The 21786-nt window shown below is 47.3% G+C and overlaps 1 protein-coding gene, 1 long non-coding RNA gene and 1 pseudogene across 3 annotated transcripts; 2 read left to right on the forward strand and 1 right to left on the reverse strand.

The window, feature by feature from the left end:
• Positions 1-99: 99 nt before the first annotated feature.
• On the forward strand, positions 100-3081 carry LOC112899696 (protein S-acyltransferase 11). The gene is made up of 5 exons (XM_025968268.1): positions 100-533; positions 1332-1566; positions 1718-2016; positions 2113-2606; positions 2734-3081. Exons 1-4 carry the CDS (start codon positions 501-503, stop codon positions 2602-2604), a joined length of 1059 nt encoding a protein of 352 aa, XP_025824053.1. The 5' UTR covers positions 100-500; the 3' UTR covers positions 2605-2606; positions 2734-3081.
• Positions 3082-3865: 784 nt separating this feature from the next.
• LOC112899700 lies at positions 3866-6585 on the forward strand (annotated as a pseudogene).
• A 1749-nt stretch (positions 6586-8334) lies between these two features.
• Positions 8335-10426, reverse strand: LOC112898946. 2 transcript variants are annotated; one of them, XR_003229954.1, is made up of 2 exons: positions 10211-10426; positions 8335-9864 (listed from the first exon to the last, which is right to left on the reverse strand). It is a non-coding gene; the product is annotated as an uncharacterized LOC112898946 (long non-coding RNA). The 2 variants fall into 2 exon arrangements; XR_003229953.1 differs by having other exon boundaries at positions 8335-9986.
• Positions 10427-21786: the final 11360 nt, after the last annotated feature.

Here is a 21786-nt window from a genome sequence, read left to right on the forward strand (position 1 = left end):
TTTTTTTTTGAAGACCTTGGCTGAGGGGCTGAGCTAGCCGACCTGTGGTGGTGATCCTCCAGAATCCAGACGTGATTGCCTTCCAAATACAACTACAACCTATGCTTGATGACTGCTGAAAGAACAGGATGGACAGGCGAGCGAGCGGACCAACCAGGGCGGCGGAGCCGCGGAGGATAGAGACCGCAGCGGCGCGTTCGATTTCGATCCGGATTCCGACCGTTCGACTCGGGCTGGGTCGTACAAATTCCCGTCCACTTTCGTCGTGCTTGCCCCTTTCTCTTCTTTTGCTAGCGCAGCGCCTTTCCTCGTCCTTTCCTCGGGAAGAACTCGCATCGCGTGTCTCCCGTCCCCCGAAATATCCACCCAAGAACATCTTCTTCTCCGCCTCGGCTCCAAGCTGCAGCACCGCCCTGCCAAGTCTCCAACCGCCGCCCGCGCCGATCCGGCGACCCCCTGCGCTCTAACCCCACGCTCAGTCGATCTGCGCGGCCGCGGCGATGGCGGAGCAGGAGCAGCGGCCGCTGCTCGAGGTTCGTCGCTGCACACCTCCTCCTATTTTGTCCAAGCATGCGGGTTTCCTGCGCCTTGCACAGACCATTTGAAATCTGGACAAGGGAATTAGGCGAATTGGTCAACGGATCAGGAGCCTCCTTCCTATGGCGCTCGAATTTTACGGCTCTACACGCCCACCCTGCCTGGCTCCGCTTCGACCACCTGTCACCACCCCTTGATGTGGTTTATACCTCTATTCCATGAGTCTCTTATGTGGTTCATAGAATATGGAATTTAGCATGACAGCCATCATAACTGTAGTGTTTTGGAGTTGAGCTTGGTGTGAGTTGATTGGTTTGGATGCTTGTCCGTACCAGAAGAAGTCTCCATCCACGTTACGGTTCTGATTAGGCTCAAGTTTGCTCCAGGTTATAACCAAGGTCCTTTTAGGGACTAGTTTCTCAGTTCAGAGTTCAGGCTAGACAAAATGGATACACCTATGGTAACCGATAATTGACCAGCTAGTTGCACAACCATGGCAAAATATGCAGGCATGCAGTTTGTCATTAGAGAAATCATACATTTAGCTACACTGCTTCAGTGAAGTAACTGTAACTAGACTCTGAAGTTACTGAAGATTACTTTGGCATTGAACCTCTGTTCTGATAAATGGAGGCAGTATCCTGAATTCATATTCTATAATACAGGGGGTGGGTCCTCAATGGTGTGCTGAGTGTACTAAATACGATATTCTGTTTCGGTGCAATAACAGAAGTTTTTAAGTTAATCAGTCCCTTCCGCAGCATTGTGCTAATTGCCAGTCTCCTTTTATTCAGGTAGAGCAATGTGTCACATCTATACCAGAAGATCATGAAGCCACGTGTTGGGGCTGTGGGCTCCGGCTTGTTTTTGCAAGTTATTCACCTGTCTATAAGTGTGGCTGGTGCGGAGCAATTACACAAAGCAACCAGACTGCAAGAAAACCTGATAGTGTATGCTTTTCCCACTGGAGGCGTTTACGGGACACGTTCTTTGTGACTGTGCTCATCCTCTTCATGCTCTTTGTTATATGTAGGTTCCCTTTCTCTTGCTATCAGAATATGTTATAGCATGCCACAGTTATTTGTTTACTCATGCAGTTTTTGCGACTAGTATTTTAAACAATAAAGCTACTTTTTATTCGTGATTTGTTGTTTATTTACCCTGTTTTTTCTTTTCACAGGTGGTGGGGTCTGGGCGGTGTATCCAATTATTTTCTCAGTCAGCAAATTTTGTGGTATTTTTCACTGCATGGTAACAGCTATCTTGGCTTTATGCACCATCACAAGTTATTGTTTGGCCTCTTTTAAATCTGCTGGTGCACCAACAAGCATACGATGGGGCAGCTATCCCATGGTTGGGAAAAATGATCTTGAGAACTACACGTTTTGTACATACTGCAATAAACCAAAGCCCCCAAGAGCACATCACTGCCGATCTTGTAAAATGTGTGTGGTGGACATGGATCATCATTGCCCATTTGTAAGTATGATAACGCCTTGAGATATATGCATTATGTTGTATTTTATTTTGTTGATTATTAGGTCTAAATTATTTTTTTCTTCTTGTTGTGTTCAGATTGGCAACTGTGTGGGAGCATCGAATCATCAAGTTTTTGTGATTTTTCTGATATCTGTGGTTATAAGTTGTGCTTATGCTGCTTCAATGACCATATATGCTAGTTACAAGACATGGCCCTCTGTCGATTTCCCAAATCTAGAATCGTCTCGTCATTCAATGAGTTCTGTGAAAATATTGTTGGAGATCATTACTACCATAGCGGGATCTGCATTCTTCTTGTCTGCAAGGGGTCTAGTTCTGGTATACCTAGCGTTTGCTAGTTTATCAGTCAATGCTGGTATAGGTGTCTTGCTGTGCCAGCAGCTTAGCTATATCTATGAAGGAAATACATATCTCAACCATCTAAGTTCACCAAATGCCATGCATGGAGAGAGAGGGTTGCAGAACATTGTTAGATTTTTTGGGTGCCCCTACCCAATATCCAGAGCTCTGTTGCGATACTCAAATACTGGCAAGTTGCAGGATAATTCAGGCTCCAAACTTCTTTAGAGGTATAGATCACATTTGTGTCCCATGCCCAGTGTTTTTTCATGTACTTGCAAGATTAGATGGGGATAATGTTAAGAATCATGCATCTACTTAGTCGTTGAGCTAACAAATAGTCACATTTATTTGTAGGTATGCCCCAGCGATTATGACTTGTATGGAACTATTTGTATGCCCACAGAATTGTAAATCTCCGTTGACCACCATCAGATTAGTTTGTATAATTGAAGTTGTTCTGGAATGCAATACTCATGATAATCCATGTTCTGGAGAAAGCATTAGTTCTCCAGTGGATGTTTCTCTCACATTGATTGGCCTGCACTGACAATCATAAGGTGCTGATGGTCTTGCAATAGATTGCAATATCTGAAATTCTGCGCATCGTCACTATCTTGACGCTTGGTTGCTCCAAAGAAATGGACATCAGGATTGAGTTGGCAATGGTTTTGAGTGATGCTAGTTGCTAGGTGGTCGCGGGGGGGGGGGGGGGGGGGGGGGGAGCATGGACCACGCCCTTTTGATGTTACTAATACACTGACATGTATAGGAAAACAACCCTTCAGCTGTTTCTGTAACATTCACTCTGAACAAGCCATCGTGAATGGGTCAATTAAGCATGTAGATCTGCCATTCTGTATGGTATTCAAATTCAAGGCTTGGTCGTCCAACAGAAAGTGGCTCGCATGTTCAGTTTGCTCTTGCAACCGTTTGACTGCATCTTCTTTTGGTTCCATGTGGGGTTGCATGAAATCAGCACAAGTGGTTTGTTTTGACTTTTTAAGAGTAATTACCATATATTTAGATATATGTTATAGTTTTATCATATATTAGAGAAAGTAAAATTGACTCATAATTTGAAATAGGAGGGAGGAGGTTGCCTTGCGGATATGATAATAATTATTACCCCTCTATTCTCTGTTCTAAATTATATGTAATTTTTATTTTGTAGATATATAATTTTAATTATGAATCTAGACATACAGTATATCTATGTATAGTAAAAAAATTATATATTTAGAAAATTCAAAATCCTCAGGAGCATATATGAAAAATGGAAATTAGTAGTTTCTAGGGGGGTTACATTAAGTATAATAGTTGGACACGGAGAAACAGGTGGAGTTGGGCACGGAAAGGGGCTGGCCCTGGGCCTGTTCCTTAGCCATATACCTAGACTTATGCAGGCTTTTTAGGTTTTGGGTAGAGTTTTCAGCTGAAAAGCAATAAAGAGTAGGTCCTTAATTGCAATTTTTAGCTTTCAGGTTCTAGTTGATTATTCATTCTAGGTAAGCACCTATAACTACTCAAGCATGGTAAAATCTTTAACCAAACATCACCTTATAGTTTGGGGGTGGGGCGGGATGTTGGTGGAGGCAAAGGTAAAGTTTGCTCGCACATCGACCACCCGACCTAGGGTTTCATACACTCAGAGAACAGCGCGGTGACGATTCCAATCGATCGGCAATGGTCGACGTGGTTGAATCGAATCGATCGGCTGCTGCGAAAGAGAAAAGGGTGGCGGAAACCAAGGTGGCAGAGGTGGACTTTGAAGAAGAAGAGGGGGGCGACTCCTTGTACGCCATCCAGGCTAGCAATTTCAGGGAGACCTGGATCAGTCTATATTCCCGCTACTTCGGTAACTTCGAAGACACAAATGAGTAGTTTTTATTCTCCCCGATCCGATCCATGGAAGGGACCTATCTCTGATTTGGTACCTCGATCTATGTCCATCTATCCTGGCACTGTTTCTTCAGCTTAGCAACAAATATGAATGTTTGGCTGCATCTCTTGCCTCCTTTGAATTTGGCATTGACGAGATACGTTTCAAGTTTGTGAAGAGGTTCCAGTCGTAACCATTATATGTGCTATGTGCTAGGATCAGAACTTGATAGATCAAAAGTGATAATTGAGATACCATTTTTAATTATTGTCCCTGCTGAGCTCCTTCGTAACTCAGTAGAGTATAAATTTACTTGCATCTTAACTTAATTTCAAATCTACTTGCAGCAAAGATCCCTAACATGCGTTTCACGTACAAGAAGCCTGATCTGTATCAGTCTTCTACACCAACCACTACACTGCAGATATTTTCAATCAAAGTTGCAAGGATAAGGGGGAATTTACAATGGCCGCTCCATCTGTTTGGCAAGGTTGCTGTACGCGATGTAGTTGATCACAATCGCAATATGATCTTTGACTGCCCGAGAGAAAGCTGCCAAATCCTTAACCAAGAGGTTTGTATCATTTCTTACCAGTCATTCACTGCCCTGATTGTTGCTTCTTGCTTTGCTCCCTGACGAAGAAATCATAGTTTCCACCAACTTCCCTGTCTGCCTTAAAGTGTTGTCATTACTCATTACCAAGCCAGCATGCTTAGAGTTCATCACCATGCTACGGTTCCTCTGCACTAAACTATCTTACTTGATCCATTAATTCCGCCAGGAACCAGCTTTTGATATGAAGAGGAAAGCACGTTATACATCGTGATCAGTTTTTAGTTCTTCTTTAGAATTTACACACTGCTTCAACTATACCAATTTGCGAACCCCTAAGATTTGGTCGAATGTCTGGGTTTGATAATAAGAGAAGTAAATAACTATTTTCTAATCAAGCCGGCACTCTTATTAGATTGAACTAATTACTTTCTCGACACATTTGGAGTTCCATAACATATGGAGCAAATTCATGTTGTGTTACCTAATAGGGAGCCTCTAGCTAGGAAGTTTTCCTTCAAACTTGTACATGATCTCTGGCTTACTCCCCTCCCTCCAATCTGTTGGAAACGAATATGATATGTCTGAGTTAAAATTTAATTGTGGCTGACATATATTCTGAGTTCTCTTGAAAATGTTTCAACCTTGTTTGCTAGGCAAAAAAAAAAACTCATGAATGGGTACATGCATGATTTATGCACACGGTAAATGTGCTGTTTTTTGTTTGTCAATAATGCATCATCGTCAAACTAATAAATTTATGGCGTCTTTTCTGTTGTGCACTTCGTGTGTGTTTGCAATGTTGATTTTGTAATGTTGTGTATTGTTTGTTATGCTGGTAACCTCATGATTCAAGTTTACTTAGTATCTATTTGATGGTGCTGCATATAGGTTCCATATTTGAAGCTGACAGGTCCTACCGTGCTGTTGTATTGGTGGATCCTGTGACCTGTGAGGTTGATCTGAAAGTTAAGGGCATTACCCAAGCTGAGGATGAGTGTTTGAGCTTTCTAGCAGTACGTCACATCAACTTTACATCACTTCAGTCAAAACTCATTAAAAATGATTACACAAGCAAGCTTAGCACGTTGGAGTTTGAAATTGGCCATATCGTTCATTCGGTGGAGGCAACTATATTCGTGCGAGTCAAGACGGGGTCATGGCCAGATGGTTTCCGTGCCCAATTTGCTGCCCGCACAGCCAGCATAGGTAAGGCATAAGTCATCCTAGTTGATTCTGGGGATGATAGAGTCCATGTTGCTCGTGATGGCAGTATCAGGCTTTCGCGATGTGTCACGTCGGTCGAGATTAATGGAAAGTTGGAGGTTTGTGTGAAGGCAGGCCGAGGTGAGGAAATTGTCGTGGGCAATAAGAAGGTATTCAAGCCTAAGAAGGATGGTGCAAGCCATGGCATTCTTGGTGTTGCTTCTGCACATTGGATATTACTGTTGCTTGGTCAATTGTTTTAGTAAACATGTGAAGTTGCTAGTGTATCTGTTACGCCCTCCGTTCTAAAATTATAGGTTGTTTTGACTTTTTTAAATACATAATTTTTACTATGTATACAGATATAGCGTATATCTAGGTGCATCTCAAAATCTATCCATCTAGAATAGCTAAAACGGTGTATAATTTGGAACGGAGGTAGTACTTCTACTTTATCGTTTAGATTTATTTTGCTTTTCATCATGTATATATTGCCATGCTGAATTTACACACACATATAACCTTGTGTTGGCAGCAGCTGTATAATGTGTTATCTCCTGTCTGGCAATATGAATTCTGTTCACTTTTTATTTTTTTGTTAAAAGAAAAGTCTGTTTCAGAGGATGGTTCTCTTTCATCTGAGGATGAACCGAGCGCTTGCTTAGCAGATTTGAGAATGGGCTACGGAAGAAATGAATTGCGTGGTGACGATTAGCAGGGCCTCGCTAGGGGTCACTCCAGGCGCCAGAGCTCTTGCGAGTCAAGCTGCCAGAGAAATAAATCGTTTGACCGATATATCAAGGCATGGATGATGGCACTACGGCAGTGACAGGCCAGCAACGCCTATCATTCGGTCGAGAACCAACCAACGCTCCGGATCTGCTTCTTCTTTCCCCTCCCAGACTCTCCTTCCTTCCATCCACTGCATTCACCATAGCTACCTCATGGCGCTTGCCATGCCGCTGATCACCTCCCCTGAGCTATTACTCCTGCGGTGGCAACAAGACAAGACGGCCACTACTTGCCGGCCACCAAGCTCGGCGGCGTCCTCGACGCCCACACGAACAGGCCATGAGTTATGCACCCAACCATCTCACCCAGCAGCGTGCTCTTGGCCATGGGCAGATTGATTGACATCAGAAGCTCCAAGGAACTTGGCCATGGTCAGTACTGGAAGAATAGAACAACACACCTGCTGTTTTTATCTGCCGTGATTTACATTTGGAGTTTTTGGTGCTGTGGATAGATGAGGAAGCCTGGAGCCAAATCGCGGTGGCACAGAGGAAGAAGAGTCTTGGGAGGGCAAAGAAGAAGGGGTAGGCCAGCAATCAATCTGGAGCATTGGTTCATTCTTGGACGGCAGATGTTGGTGCTACCACTTAAGTTGCAGTAGCAATCTAGTAATCTACTTGGTGTATCCAATCATGCATATATACTCCCTGAACAAACGTTTACCAGCCACAGCCTCCTCTAAACTACTGTAGGAGATAGTAGAGGTCTGCAGATAAGTTAATAACAATATCTGCTAGAGTTAGTCTAACCGACTAATCCTCGCTAGCTACTCCCGTCGTTTTGGTAAGTCTAAGATACATAATTTTACCTATACACCTGGATAAACATTATGTCTCGATACTTAGTAAAAGTTATATATTTAGATTTACTGAAACGACCAACAATTTAGAACGGAGAAAGTATATACTGATAGGTATGTAATAGGTACCCTCCCTCTGATTTCCTAACAACCAAGATAAGCAAGTTATGCTGCCCAAATCGTACATGCACAGGCAAAATTAAGTTCACATGGCCTGAATCGAGCTCACGGTTGCAACATCAAGTTCCCCCAAATCTGCATGCTAGCCCTAAAATGGAGCCCCCTTTCCACGAAGATCGATCATGCTACTTCCATGATCGCAATCAAGTTCACACAGGAGAAAGGAGAATCATGCGGGAGAAAGGAAAAGGATGAACAGTGCTCTTTTACACGGAGACGTTGGATCACATTTTGACGGCATCTGTGCTGCGAGCCTGCGACTGCTAAAGTTGCAGTCGTTAGTACGATTGCACCTGATCCTGGTCCCGAAGCCCCAATAAATAAATCAACCTAAACCAGGCCGAGGCTCGGCCTGTCTGGTTCCCTGGGGGCCGGCCTTTTTAGCCTATGCAACTCGACCCGAGCGGCCTATCTGGTTCTTCCCTGGGGCCTCTGCCTTTTTAGCCTACTAGCGGCGGCGGCGGAGAGCAGGAGGCAGGTCTCCTGCTCCCCGCCACCGTCTATGTAAGGTGTGCTTATTTGTAGTTTTTTTATTAGAGTTCTTCAAGAGACAAATTTTCTTGCCCATCATGCCTTGCAACAGGATATAAAAGTTTTACATCATCTTACGCCCAAGCAAAACAACACCTAGCAAACCACTCTGCGCAGCAAATCAAAACAAAAACAGGTCTGAAACCCCAGCAACGATTTATCTTCCCACAACAACCTAACTATATATCTATTGTCTTAGAAGCTAAATACATCAGCGAAAGAAACAGCACAAACTGGTGGCAGCTTCAAGCACACCAGGCATCCTCCCAATCTCACTGCATATCTGTCCATGTACCCATTCACCGTCAGGCTGAAGTACCCCTCCATCAGAGACCCTGATCAGCGGCAGCTCGATCTGTCATCACTCATCAGGAAGCAGCAGCTCTGTCATCACCATCAGGATCCAGCCACCACATGTTTGACAAACCTCGCCATTGTCCATTACTCCACTGGCCCAAAAAATGCATCAGAAAAACCACGGCAACACCACTATGTTGCCGCTGGCCCAACACGGCTACTACCAGATATAGTGCATTGGTCAAGCGTTACTGTTTGTCCATTGTCAGGCAATGTGATTGGGATCATCATGTAACTTACAACTAAAACCTTTTTAACTGAAAGCAACATCATGGTGGAATACTTGTTACACTGATAATAAGACACCATAATAGAAATAAATAGAAAGGCAAGTATCATTGTACTAAGACCTAAAAACTTTGTCAAGGACATATAACATCATTTCACTCAATCTGAGAATATAGGAGGAAAAATTATCTATAAGCTTATCTACTAAGATTATTGATAAGATTATCTACTAAAGTACAATAACATTTTATCCATGGGGAAATTGAATAAGAATTAGATAAAGCTAAGGAGCTTCGTGAAATTCAGATCTCACCTCACCCTCAACACGAACAAGACCTATGCTTAGCAGAAGCCAATCACTGTTCTAAAGGAGCAAATAGTCAAAGACACGATTATTTTTTTCTGTTACTAATGCTATAAAGAACTGGTGACAATTATAATTATCTCCTCTATTTTAAATCCATAGAAGCATCAGTGGTCATTACAATAGCTTGAATCTAGTTGTAAGTGGTACATCCATATATCAAAAAAATAACTTCAGGTTTAGATCAAAGAGCCATTTTTGCTATTATGGTTTTGAGACAGCCAAAATAGCAGTTCTGCTTTTCTTTTACAATCTCTGACTTTAAGCATAATAGTCTGGAAGTAAAGGTCACATGTACAAATTTATCAACCTGGACCAATAGGATGATCCTTGCAAAGGTAGCTAACACTGAACTTATTCAAGCATTACACAACCACCACACCATTGCAGAGCATTACCAAAATTACGAATCAAAATATGGATTGTAAGAAAATTCCACACCACATTACCTTCAAGGCTTCAACCAAACCTGTTGTGCATATGCAAGGCAACAAAAACACATGTAATTGGAGATACGTCACAAACTTGATATTGTCTGAATTACTGCCATTCGTCATGTTTCCTTTTGCTTGGCCAAATAAACAGAAGAGTTGCTACTGGGAAGGAGAAAATTTCACTCGGTATGCATCTCATCCGTACTGCCATTAGTTGATGTAGCAACAATTGAGCAATCGAAACAGACCTTTTTAAAATATTTCTTTTGTTAAAACCAAAATCCCTGTCAATTATGTAACACTATTTTTAGATAGAAGAAGCAAGCTGGACGAGCTGCAGCTAGAACTAAAGCAGTAAAGCCAAGAAGTATTAGCTATCGCTATAGACCAACAAAGATGAGCATACCAACTGCTAAGAATCTAACAAGCACTAATCAGTACAAAAGATGAGGGCGGAGACTGTCCCCTCTGATTTGAGAGGGGTCGAGCGGAAAGGGGATCTGCTTACATGGGGAGATTGCGCTGTGTGTGCTGACGGTGAAGGCATAGAGATTTACTGCCGCCCTAGGTCGCTGAGATCTCTCCACTTCCTGGGCTCCCGCCTCCCCTTGAGCGCGCAGAGCGCTGGTTGTGGATGTCGCCCACCCGTGGATGCCGTGCTGAGCCTGTGAAATTAGGGGCGTCTACGGTGGAAGCACCGAGCCCAAACTCGGGTCTCTGGTGTACGCGTGTCAATAGATTGATATCAGGAACGGCTCCTCAGGTGGCTTACATAGACGCTGGAATAATAACCTGATAAGGTCAGCCGAGAGTTTATTACAAGAGATATACTCAACAACAAATCTAGATATGCGCTAATACTTAATCTACAACAGCAAGCTGACTCTCGGCTAACACATGATTAATTGTTATCCTGCATCCTAACCGAAATATACTAGAGTTACATGACTCTTTCAACAGCCTCCCTCAATCCTAACCGAGCTTAGGTTAAGATTGACCTTGAAATTCTCCAAAAGTCGAACTGACGGTGCCTTCGTGAAGCCATCAGCAACTTGATCTCTAGAGCGAACAAAATCAATTACTAAGAGTTTATTTAAAACTCTTTCCCTTACAAAGTGATAGTCAACTTCAATGTATTTTGTCCTGGCATGAAAAACAGGGTTAGCAGATAAATATTTAGCACCTATATTATCACACCATAACTTTGCGGCTTGTGGACATGGCACTCTCATCTCCTTGAGTAATGTCTGTATCCACATAATCTCTGCTGTAGCATTAGCTATTGCTTTGTATTCTGATTCACTACTTGAGCGTGAGACTGTTACTTGTTTTCTTGCACTCCATGACACAAGGTTAGCTCCAAGAAAGACAGCAAATCCTCCGGTTGATTTTCTATCATCCACACAACCAGCCCAATCAGCATCTAAAAAGGCACTTACTAAGGTTGAATCTGACCTTTGTATCTTAAGTCCCAGCTGCACACACTGTTTTATATATCTCAAAATTCTTTTGACTGCTGCCCAATGAACAGTAGTAGGAGCATGCAAGAATTGACAAACTTTGTTAACCGAGAATGCAATATCAGGTCTAGTTAAAGTCAAATATTGCAAAGCACCTACTATACTTCTGTATTGTGATTCATTACTTGGCCCTAACAGCGACCCTTCATATAAAGACAGCTTTTTACCGGTAGATAGAGGAGTACTGACCGGTTTACAATCTGACATACCAACTTTCTTTAGCAAATCTGATGCAAATTTTTCTTGAGTTAAAACTATGCCATCATTCACCTTATTTACCTCTATTCCCAAGAAGTAATGAAGATCACCCAAATCTTTCAACGCAAAATCTTCCTTGAGATCCTGCAATAATGTTGTCGTTGCCTTCTCTATAGAATTGACCACTATGATGTCATCAACATAAACGAGAACAAACACAGTTATACTGCCTTTACTGTAGAGAAACAGTGATGTGTCAGCTTTGGATGCTCGAAAACCAAGAGAGATAAGCTTAGTACTTAGCCTAGAATACCAAGCCCTTGGATCTTGTTTTAACCCATATAGAGCTTTATCAAGTTTGCACACATAATTAGGTCTGGTTGTATCAACAGATCCTGAAGGTTGTTCCATGTACACTTCTTCCTCCAGCAGACCATGCAAGAAAGTATTCTGAACATCTAACTGTCGCATACTCCATTGTTTCGAGATAGCAATAGAGAGAATAATTCTAATAGTGGCAGCTTTAACAACCGGACTAAATGTATCTTCATAGTCTATGCCATAGCGTTGCTTGAACCCTTTTGCTACCAATCTAGCTTTATATCTATCTAAACTCCCATCAGCCTTTTCTCTTGACCTTGTACACCCATTTACATCCTATAACATTTCTCCCTTTTAAAGGTGGAACAAGGTGCCAGGTTTTATTTTTCATCAATGCATCATATTCACTATTCATAGCAGCTTTCCAATCTTTATGACTCAAGGCTTCTTCAACATTATAAGGTTCACCAGATGAGGTAAAACAGCCATATTTAATAGTACCATCAGTATATACCTTTGGTCTTCGTATACCATCTTGTAGACGGGTACGTGGACGTTGTACGTTCTCTGGTTTGACAGCCAATGTAGCAGCCACAAGTTCCACAGCCGGTGTGGCAGCACCTGATTCGACTCCTGGATTTGCCGGTGGAATGGTCGGGCACACGGCCGCTTCTGGCTCGCTGGTCGGCGAATCAGCAATGATTGGCGCCGATCCCGATCTGAATGCTGTCGCCGGAAGTTGCAGAGGAGCAGGGAGATCAGCAGGCGGATTCTCCTCGTGTTCAGCGCCTGCATTCTCCCCCGTTGCTGCATGATCTGATGCAGAATTTGCACCGTTTTGACCTGGATTTTCACTGCAAACTTCATGCAAACGATTAGCACATTCAGGAGAGCCAGTAACCACATGATCTACTACGTCACCCCCATATCCTGGATTTAGAAGAAAGGATGGTAGATGGGTAATCTCAGATTGGAGCCGTGCACCAGCATTAGCATGAAGAGTGCTAAATGGAAATACAGTTTCATAAAAAATAACATCCCTAGATATATAAACTCGGCCAGAGGTAATATCAAGACATTTATAGCCTTTGTGCATATCACTAACACCAAGAAAGACGCACTGCTTTGAACGGAACTCTAGTTTCCTTGTGTTGTATGGCCTAAGATGGGGCCAACAAGCACAACCAAAAGTTCGAAGGAAACTATAATCTGGTTTTTGATGAAACAAACGCTTAAGAGGTGTAGTGTTGTCGATAACTTTGCTAGGGATCCGATTGATTAAATAGGTGGCAGCAAGGAATGCTTCATCCCAAAATTTTAATGGCATAGATGCATGAGCCAACAGAGATAGCCCTACTTCAACTATGTGATGATGCTTTCGTTCGGCCGACCCATTTTGTTGATGGGTGTGAGGACAGGAAACATGATGCACAATACCAATCTTGGTAAAAAAAGAATGAAGTGCTTGATATTCACCCCCCCAATCAGTTTGCATGGTGAGAATTTTTCTATCAAATTGTTTCTCAACCATTGCCTGAAACTCATGGAATTTCTGAAAGACCTCAGATTTATATCGCAACAGATAAATCCAGGTAAATTTACTGTAATCATCAATGAAGCTAACATAATATTGTTTGCTCCCAACAGATTCTGGAGCTTTACCCCAGACATCAGAATACACAAGCTCTAGAGGAAAATGAGATGCACTCAAAGACCTAGAGTATGGTAATTGATGACTCTTTGCTTGTTGACATGCATTACAGACCGACTCACTGGAAGACATGTCTAAGCACGGGAGATTATTCCTACTGACAACTTGCTTAACAATGAAAGAAGAGGGATGACCAAGACGACCGTGCCACCGAGACAAATATAATTTGGTGACACCGTTGGCTTGCTTTATTGTGGGCATCATAGATGCAGGCAGGGGATAGAGCCCCTTGCGGCAGTTCCCTCTAAGGAGCGTGTTCTTCGTGGCTTGATCCTTTACCAAGAAAAATTCAAGGTGAAATTCAAGAAATACAGAGTTGTCAGTAGTAAGGCGATGCACAGAGACTAGATTTTTCTTTGCTTCAGGGACGTATAGGACATTATTAAGATGAATGTTACGACTAGGGGTGTGAACGGTAGTATGACCAATGTGACTAATGCCCATACCTGAACCACTGGCAGTATGGATCTGATCGCCACCCTTGTACTTGTCCTTGACGTGGAGCTTTTCCAATTCACCAGTCACTGGTCAGTTGCACCGGTATCAGTATACCAATTGGTGTCAACACCATATGTATACGTCGCGGCAGCAGCGACATGCTTCTCCTCTGGGGTGTAATCTTCTTCGAAACGATGCCAACACTCAGTTGCGGTGTGGCCCCTCTTGAAGCAGACTTGGCAGGTTGGGATCGGCTTCTTCTTGTTGTACTGGCGTTTGTTGGGGTAGCCTCCTCCTTGGCGCGGGTTGGTGCTGCCTTGATTGCCACCGCGGCCACGACCAGGGACAAAGCCCCGGGCCCAGCCACCACGACCAGTGCCCTTGGCACCTCCGCGGCCTCCACGCCCAGCCCAGTTGGCTGAGCTGTGATCGCTGCCTCCATACGTGAGATCCATACGGGTCTCAAAGTTCAGCATCTGGGAGTACAACTCCTCCATGCCGATGGGTTCAACCCTGGTGACCAGGGCCGACACGAGCGACTCATATTCGCTGTTCAAGCCGGTGATGATGTACTCGACGAGTTCTCCTTCATCAAGTGGACGCCCTGCTGCTGCCATCTCATCGCCAAAACCCTTCATCTTAGTGTAGTAATCTGTAATGGACAGGTTACTTTTCTTGGTTGTGGCAAGAGCGATGCGAAGATTGACAACGCGGGCACGGGTTTGCGATGCAAACATGGCCTCGATGGACCTCCAGACTTCATGCGCCGTCTGCGCGGTGGCGACGTGCGCCAGGATATCTTTCCCAAGCGATGCTAGGATGAAGCTTAGGATCTGCTGATCCTTAGCCTCCCATTCTTCAAACTCCGGGTTCGGAGCCTTCTTCCCTTCCTTGTCGATGATCTCCTCCGCCGGCGCCTTGGTTGCTCCGGTGAGATGGCCCAGCAGGTGAGCACCTTGCATGGCAGACTGCACTTGGGCCTTCCAGAGGACATGATTTGCCTTGGAAAGCTTTTCGGTGACAGCCCCTCAGGTGGCTTACATAGGCGCTAGGATAACAACCTGATAAGGTCAGCCGAGAGTTTGTTACAAGAGATATACTCAACAGCAAATCTAGATATACGCTAACTGATCTAGACTTAATCTACAACAGCAAGCTGACTCTCGGCTAATACATGATTAATTGTTATCCTGCATCCTAACCGAAATATACTAGAGTTACATGACTCTTTCAACAGAGCCCACCTGCATTGATCTCGTGGAATATTATCCGCGGGGACACAGACGCAAGGGAGCGGAGCCATGGACGGCGGTGAAGAGGAAGCCATGAAAAACGTAGGATTTTGGAAGAGTACGCCCCGAAGAAGGCGGCAGCCGTCGTCGCGTGGGAGCTACTGGGCTAGCACGTGCAAGTGCGGGAAGCCTGAATGCCTCAGTTGTGATGTTTATAAAATTGGAGGGTGTTTATGCAAAATGTCCAGGGCTCGCGAGGAATGGACACGCGTCCCTTTTGCCCGTGAAGTGCGGGGAGGAGGGCAAACGGCAGGGGATTTTGATAAAGCTGATTAGAATTTCAGAGCCTGAATGCCTCAGCTGGTTGAATGGTTCTTCCGACTCTGCAACTAACCAAGCTGCATTGATGCCATCAGTTCACTAAATTATTGTGATATCAGGTTTACCAGGTTTGCAGTCTGCGGCTGCAGTTCGTGTCCTTTTGGTAGCAGCAAACAAATCCCAGCACGTATCAAGGCTTCTCCGGGGCCCACTGCTCTGTCACGTCGTGTGGGGGCGGGGCAGACCCGGCTTTCCCGGAATGCGTTTCCGGCCATACGGCGCTGTACCACCGTCCGATCCTTATCCTAGGTCTGGTTGGTGGGGTGATCCTGACGGCAGGCAGCGAGTCCGGGAACACGCTCCAGGGAAGCCGCGAAGCGAGGCTGGCGCCCACACGTGCGGGCCGCCGGCCGGCAACGGCAACGGCAACGGCAACCCTCCCGGAATCAGCATCAGCTCCTCTTTCTTCCCCGCGGGTTCCCCGGCTTCGGCTACGCAAACGCAATCCACGGCACGAAGCCGTCGGCGCTTGCTCTCCTCCACAGGCTTTCTTTTCTTCAACGACAGGCCTGAATAATTCCACTGTAATCTGATCTCGCGCCGGCCGTTCATGGAGACCAACCATGGCGCATCCATCTTTGCCGGCCGGCACTGGAGAATTTTCAGTTCCTCCTCCACATGCTTTCCTTGGATCGCAAGCGAGATTGCTCCGTTCCGGCTGATTGGGTGTCCTCGCGTGCCCCCGGAACACCCCTTCCTGATGAGGGGAACACATGACAGATCTCTCCGTGTCCAGTGAGCTAGCTAATCCGCTCTGTTCCTGCAGCCACATAGCATGTGCTGCTGGCTAGTTAGTTACGCCCTCATCTGCCTCCATGCAACTTGCACACAGGTCTGTTCCTATTCCTAGCAGCTCGATTGACTGAGGAGGGGACACGCTGCGATTCCGTGCACACCTCCTAGTTTAACCCATACTACATGTAATTGTCGTTTTGCTTTGGTTGGTCACTGTGCGATGCGCATGTAATTCGACGTTCCCTAAAAAAAGATTAGCAACTCGACGACGACCCGTCCGCGTTTGCCAAGTCAACAGGTAAACGGCAAAACAAAAGCCGGGCGGGGAGCGAGAGGAACAGGCAAGGCTGGCTGGCCGGCCGGACCTCGGCGTGCACGATGCCATGTGCTCCCCGCGCTGCGCTGCCGCGGCACTCGCCGGCAGCAAAGTATACTGCTACTCTGCTATGATGTACCGATGGTTAAATTTGAGATAGTTTGGAAACATCTGTGAACGGAGGGGAGGGAGTAATTCGGCGGCGATCCATCGAGCACACGAGGAATGCAGCAAAAGCCATCCGTGCCTGTCGTCTCATGTGAATCTTTCTTGTATGTGTCGCGCGGCTTGCACTTGCACTGTCCATGGCGCGAGGAGGCGGCCCGGCCGGCCCCCTCGTCTTTACAGCTCAGAGATTCACGAATGGCACATGGCGTCCCCCTGGCTGGCTGGCTGGCTCACCCTCCGCCCCGCGGGGAATAAACAATAATGCTGGCTGGCCGCCAATCGGCTTCAGATCCAACAGAAATCCGCTTTCCGATCGGTGCCGTGAATTGGCGTACCGCAGCTGGGGCCGGCCGGCCGGCGTCGATCGCCGCCTGCGCCTGCCTTTTCTCTTTCACTCACGCGTGTGCCTGCCTGGCGAACCTCATGGAATGCGCCATGCCTGTGTGTGTGGTTGCTGCCTGCCTCCTGCTGCTGCTCACTGCATGCTGTGCTCTGGGCCTTAACCTTAAATGGCCATGCTACTGATAAGCTGTTGGTGCCGTGCACTTGCCGTCAGGTTGGAACGAACTGGGCGCTGCCTGCCTGCTGTAACAAACTCCCAAATCTTTTGCCGGTATTCTATGGCACTGTTGTTGGCAAAGCTCTCAAGTCTCGAGGCAAGATCGGAAATACTAGACATGTGTAACTTCATGTGTGCTTAATTTTGATGTGCATCGTTACCTGATGCACAATGCCACGGGAATCCTGTAGTGCTGGTTTGCTGTCTGACTGTGAAAGCACACATTTTTTCTTTTCTTTTCTTTTTTGTCCCGACAGGCTGACCAATGGCCATCCATCATTCGCGTCTTTCCGCGACGACAATGATATCCTTGCAGCAGCAAGCTTTGCTAACCAATCACCGGGCGGATGTTGCATGCATGGCATGGTGGTGTCATATGCTCATGATGGCGACCTCCACCGGGAACGGGGCGGGAAGGAGATCGAGAGCTGGTGTATCTGCTGCCACTGCCAAGTATTCACCGGACCTCATGGCCAGCCATGGCAGCGGCAGATTAAAAGTGTACTTCCCCCATGTTGAAAAGCTCTGTTCAAACAGCGACTTCGCCCCCCAAGAAAATTTCCCCACTCTCACAGAATAGAACAGGAGGGCATGTCCGATCCATTTCCCTGGCAGTACTTGTGGTCCAGATCTTCTTTAAACTTAGCGCCTAGTACATGAGCGAGCCTTGCATCAACACGCACAGGGTTATTACTGTGCTGCCGGAACCCATTCTGATTGGGCTCCGCTCTGAACTGAAGACGTATCGATGCTCATCTTTGAGGAAAGATGAAGAGGTTTGTGTATGCAGCAAACACATGGGCATGACGAGCAAAGTGAGGGCACAGCCCATTCAAGATGGGTTAGAAAAACTTGGAGCGTATTGTCCGATGGCTAGCGGAGCCGGCCGGGCAGGCGGCACATGGACGCGACACCGAGGCGGTGGCCACTAATGCGCACGACAAGCTTGGGTTTTTTTTTTCTCTCTGCACCTTGGATGGACAACTGGAGCAACAGAACAAAGCCTCTTTTTAATTGCTTTTGGAAGAATGGAAGGAGCATATGTGCCTTCCTGCCTGCTCGTGGTTGGTGGTGGTGGTGTCGATCTGCTTGCTCGCCTGCAAGTGGCGGTTGGTAATTGCATGCGTTCCTTTCCCAGTTCTTGCAATGGCCGGCCAGTCATGGCGCTCCTCCGATTGGAGCGAGATCGGCGTCGCCCATCTCGGGAGATACGTAGGTACGAACGAGCTCCCCGATTCGAGCAATAATGCGCGGCGGGGGGCATGGATGGGCCGCTACCCACCCGCTAGGCGGCCGCGCGCGCAGATAAAGAGGCCGCGATTTGGTAGCAGATCACGTCTCGCGTGATCGCGTCGAGCCCAAGATAAGCGGCAGGTATGTGTGCGGTGTCGCCGGCGACTCCGGCTGGCAGCGCGGCCGTCCTGCCACGAGCGTCACGCGCTCGACCCTGAATCCCTGATGCGGCGAAGTAAACGCCGGTGATGGCCTCGCGAATTCACTTGCCGGTCCGGTCGATTCATGGCGAGGTGCAAGCTGCCAGCCAACGCGGCGATCGGGCAGCTAGATCGCTAGAGTACACCAGGGGCTAGATCGCTAGCCCTTGCAGCGCGGATCGGCCTGGACCAGGGGGGGAGGGGGATTTTAATCCGGGGCGGGCCGGCCTGCCCGGAATCCTCGCCTAAGCCGGTAGGGCTGGCTGGCTGGCTGGCTCTCCGGCAGGGTGGGACAAGCAGTGGCCAGTAGGTGGGTGCGATGTGATCGGGAGAGAGATGGATAGATGCAGCTGGCCTGGCACTGCAGTTCCTTCGTCTCGGTCTGTCTCTACCAAACAGAAACAGTATTCCTTTCGTTTTTTACGAGGATAAAAAATGGCAGCGCCACGAGATCGAATGGAAATCATCAGATCAATGGCGGGGTGGTAGGATGGCTGCCGGATGGGGACGTGTCGGGTTAAATATTCTCCCCGGTGCGGCGCTGCGGTGCCGGCAGGCGCACGGAAAAGGAGGGGGCGCGTGGGCTGGCCGGCCTGCCTCCGCTCCGCCATGACCATGAGCCCTGCCCATCCATCCGTGAGGGGAGCGGAGGGGAGCCGAGGAGAGGACTGCGAGGAGGGTGAGGGAGGGCTACCGGCTACGGCTCGGTACCGGCGGCCCGTGGCTCTGGCTGCTGTCCTGCTGCCTCTCTCTCTCTCTCTCTCTCTCTGTGCTGGCTGCTGCCACCACCCGCCCGGTTGGTTACTTCCCCCCAGCTATTTATATCCCCCCGCCCCTGTGGGCCGTTGCTCTCACTCCAAAGCAACTCTCTCCTCACTCTCTCTCTCTCTCTCTCTCTCTCTCTCTCTCTACACCTCGCTCTCAACCACCTCTGCTGCATCCGGCATCCCCTTTCGCAGTCTATCTCTCTCCATGGTAGCAGTAGCCCTCCCTCTCTTTCTCTTTCGGCGGTCGCTGTGGAGTCGATGGCGACGAGGCGGAGAATTGTGGTCTGTGTGTCGACCCCTCCTCGCCGGACGGGGAAGGGATGATGGAAGAAAAAGGTGCGCGGGCATGCTTTCCACAGGCTTTCTTGAACTGTGAACTCGTGGGGGCATGTCGGATGAACGCAAACTCCCCCCAGCAATTCTCTTACCCCCGTGAATTGAATTGCCGAGCTATCGGCTCGCCAAAGGGCGGCTCTACCTGTTGATGGTTCAAGAAAGCCCATGGAAACCATGCTGCGGCCTCTCGTGTTCTTCTAGAGGAGAATTCTGTCGATTCGGGTTCTTGCGCGAGGGAATTGTGTATCCTTGCTCCGAATTTGGGTGGTTTCTGGGTCTCTGGGGGGTAATTCTGTGAGAATCCAGGGAATTCCGCTGCTCGTGAGATCTCCAGCCATCAGGTGCTTCTTGCACGCACGAATTCCCTCGCGCCTGGAGGAGAATTGCGGCGCAAATTGTCTTCTGTGGTTGGAGAGTCATGCCGAGGCTTTAAGTTGGTTGAGTTCAGGTATGGGATGGCTCTGGCCTTCTGAATTTCGCCTTCTCGGATGCTTGTTTAGGTGCAATTCAGTGCAGATTTCATTGCTTGGGTGTTGGCTCCCCTGGATCTTGCACAATTTTTGCTTTGTTTGTTTCTATTGCTTAGCCGAATTTACCATCTTTCCAAACTAAATTTGGTGTGGAGCAATTCTCTTTCTAGTCTAGTGATAATTTGCTCAGTGCCGTGCTGTTTATGAAAAATTCAGCAAAAATTAATCTGGAAGAATTCTCTTTCTAGGCTAGTGATAATTTGGTTGTTACGAAAGATTAATCTGGAAGAATTCAGAGTACCAGGGAAGTTTCAATTGCGAGGAATCGCTGCGCCACGACGTCCCGCATGAAGACTCACGTCACAATTCGCCTCAGAAGGTTTGGCTGAAGCAGTTTTCAGATTTTTGTTTCACATCACAATTCGCTTCAGACTCTTGTTCTGCAGGCACTCCTCCGACGAGAACTGAAACGCCCTGACGGCTTTGTTTCCAGCGCGCAACATATACTATACAATTCGTGCCCGCAGGGCACAATTCAGCAGCATCTGTGGCCTTGCAAACACCATGTTCAAAATTCAAAACTCCGATAGATCTGCGCTCGCCTGCCGTAATCTGGACCTGACAGGCCCGTACTTGTCCGTTCAGAAGAACACAACTGGAAACAAAAACTTGCATTTTTTTACTAAATATATATAATATATTTCGCCGAACAGAAACGGGCTGGGAGCTCCCTGCCAGACCTTGACAGTAGTAGTAATTTCCAGTTCCAGCACCTGCAGAATTTAGCATGAGGCGCAGTTCAATTACTCACGGCCGCGTTGAAGGCACACCGGGAGGGAGAAGCGAGAGCGATTTCATTTCACTCGCCGCTGCAGCAGCACGCAGCCATGCAGCATTGATGCATGACTCCCTGGCTGTGGCTGGCCTTGAGGAGGAGCCCCAGCCCCAGGCACAGGGCAGTGCAGTGCAGTGCATGGCATGGCGTCCTCTCCTGCTGCTGGTGTCCATGGGCACGGCAGGTGGAGGAAATCACGCTCGCGCAGGGGGAAAAGAGATCTGAGGGACAGGGCAGGGAAAAAGCAGCAAAAGGTTGGCAGCACATCCCAAAGGCTAAAAATAATCCCCACAAAAAGCCATGCGATTCCCCTCCCATCCCAACAAACCATGAAATCACGCCCATCTGCGCTGCGCTGTCCGACTCCGAGCGATTTCATTTCGTTTCATTTACCCTGCCTCTGCTCTGCCGGCCTGCCTGCACCGTGCACGGCGGCGGCCGCTGCTGCATGCGAGCCTGGGCCTCTCTGCATTCTGCACTGCAGCAGCAGCGGCAGCCGGGCTCTGAAAGCGAGGGAATTCCCTCCCAGTCGTCGCTCCATGCTGCTCGCTTCGTGATCGTGATGGCCAGGGCATGCATTGGCAATGGCATCTGCTGCTGATCTGCTCCACCTGCTTGCTGACATGCAGCTCGGCATGCAGGCTGGCCGGCCGGCGGCCTGCGA

This window comes from Panicum hallii, chromosome 7 (genome assembly GCF_002211085.1).
Source record: "Panicum hallii strain FIL2 chromosome 7, PHallii_v3.1, whole genome shotgun sequence".
Classification (NCBI taxonomy): Eukaryota; Viridiplantae; Streptophyta; class Magnoliopsida; order Poales; family Poaceae; genus Panicum; species Panicum hallii.

Excerpts from the sequence above, each read along its gene's own strand:
- LOC112899696 (XM_025968268.1), top strand. The coding sequence starts at position 501 with ATGGCGGAGCAGGAGCAGCGGCCGCTGCTCGAG. Across the intron at positions 534-1,331 it reads AGCAGCGGCCGCTGCTCGAG|GTAGAGCAATGTGTCACATC; the intron begins GTTCGTCGCTGC and ends CCTTTTATTCAG. Across the intron at positions 1,567-1,717 it reads CTTCATGCTCTTTGTTATAT|GTGGTGGGGTCTGGGCGGTG; the intron begins GTAGGTTCCCTT and ends TTCTTTTCACAG.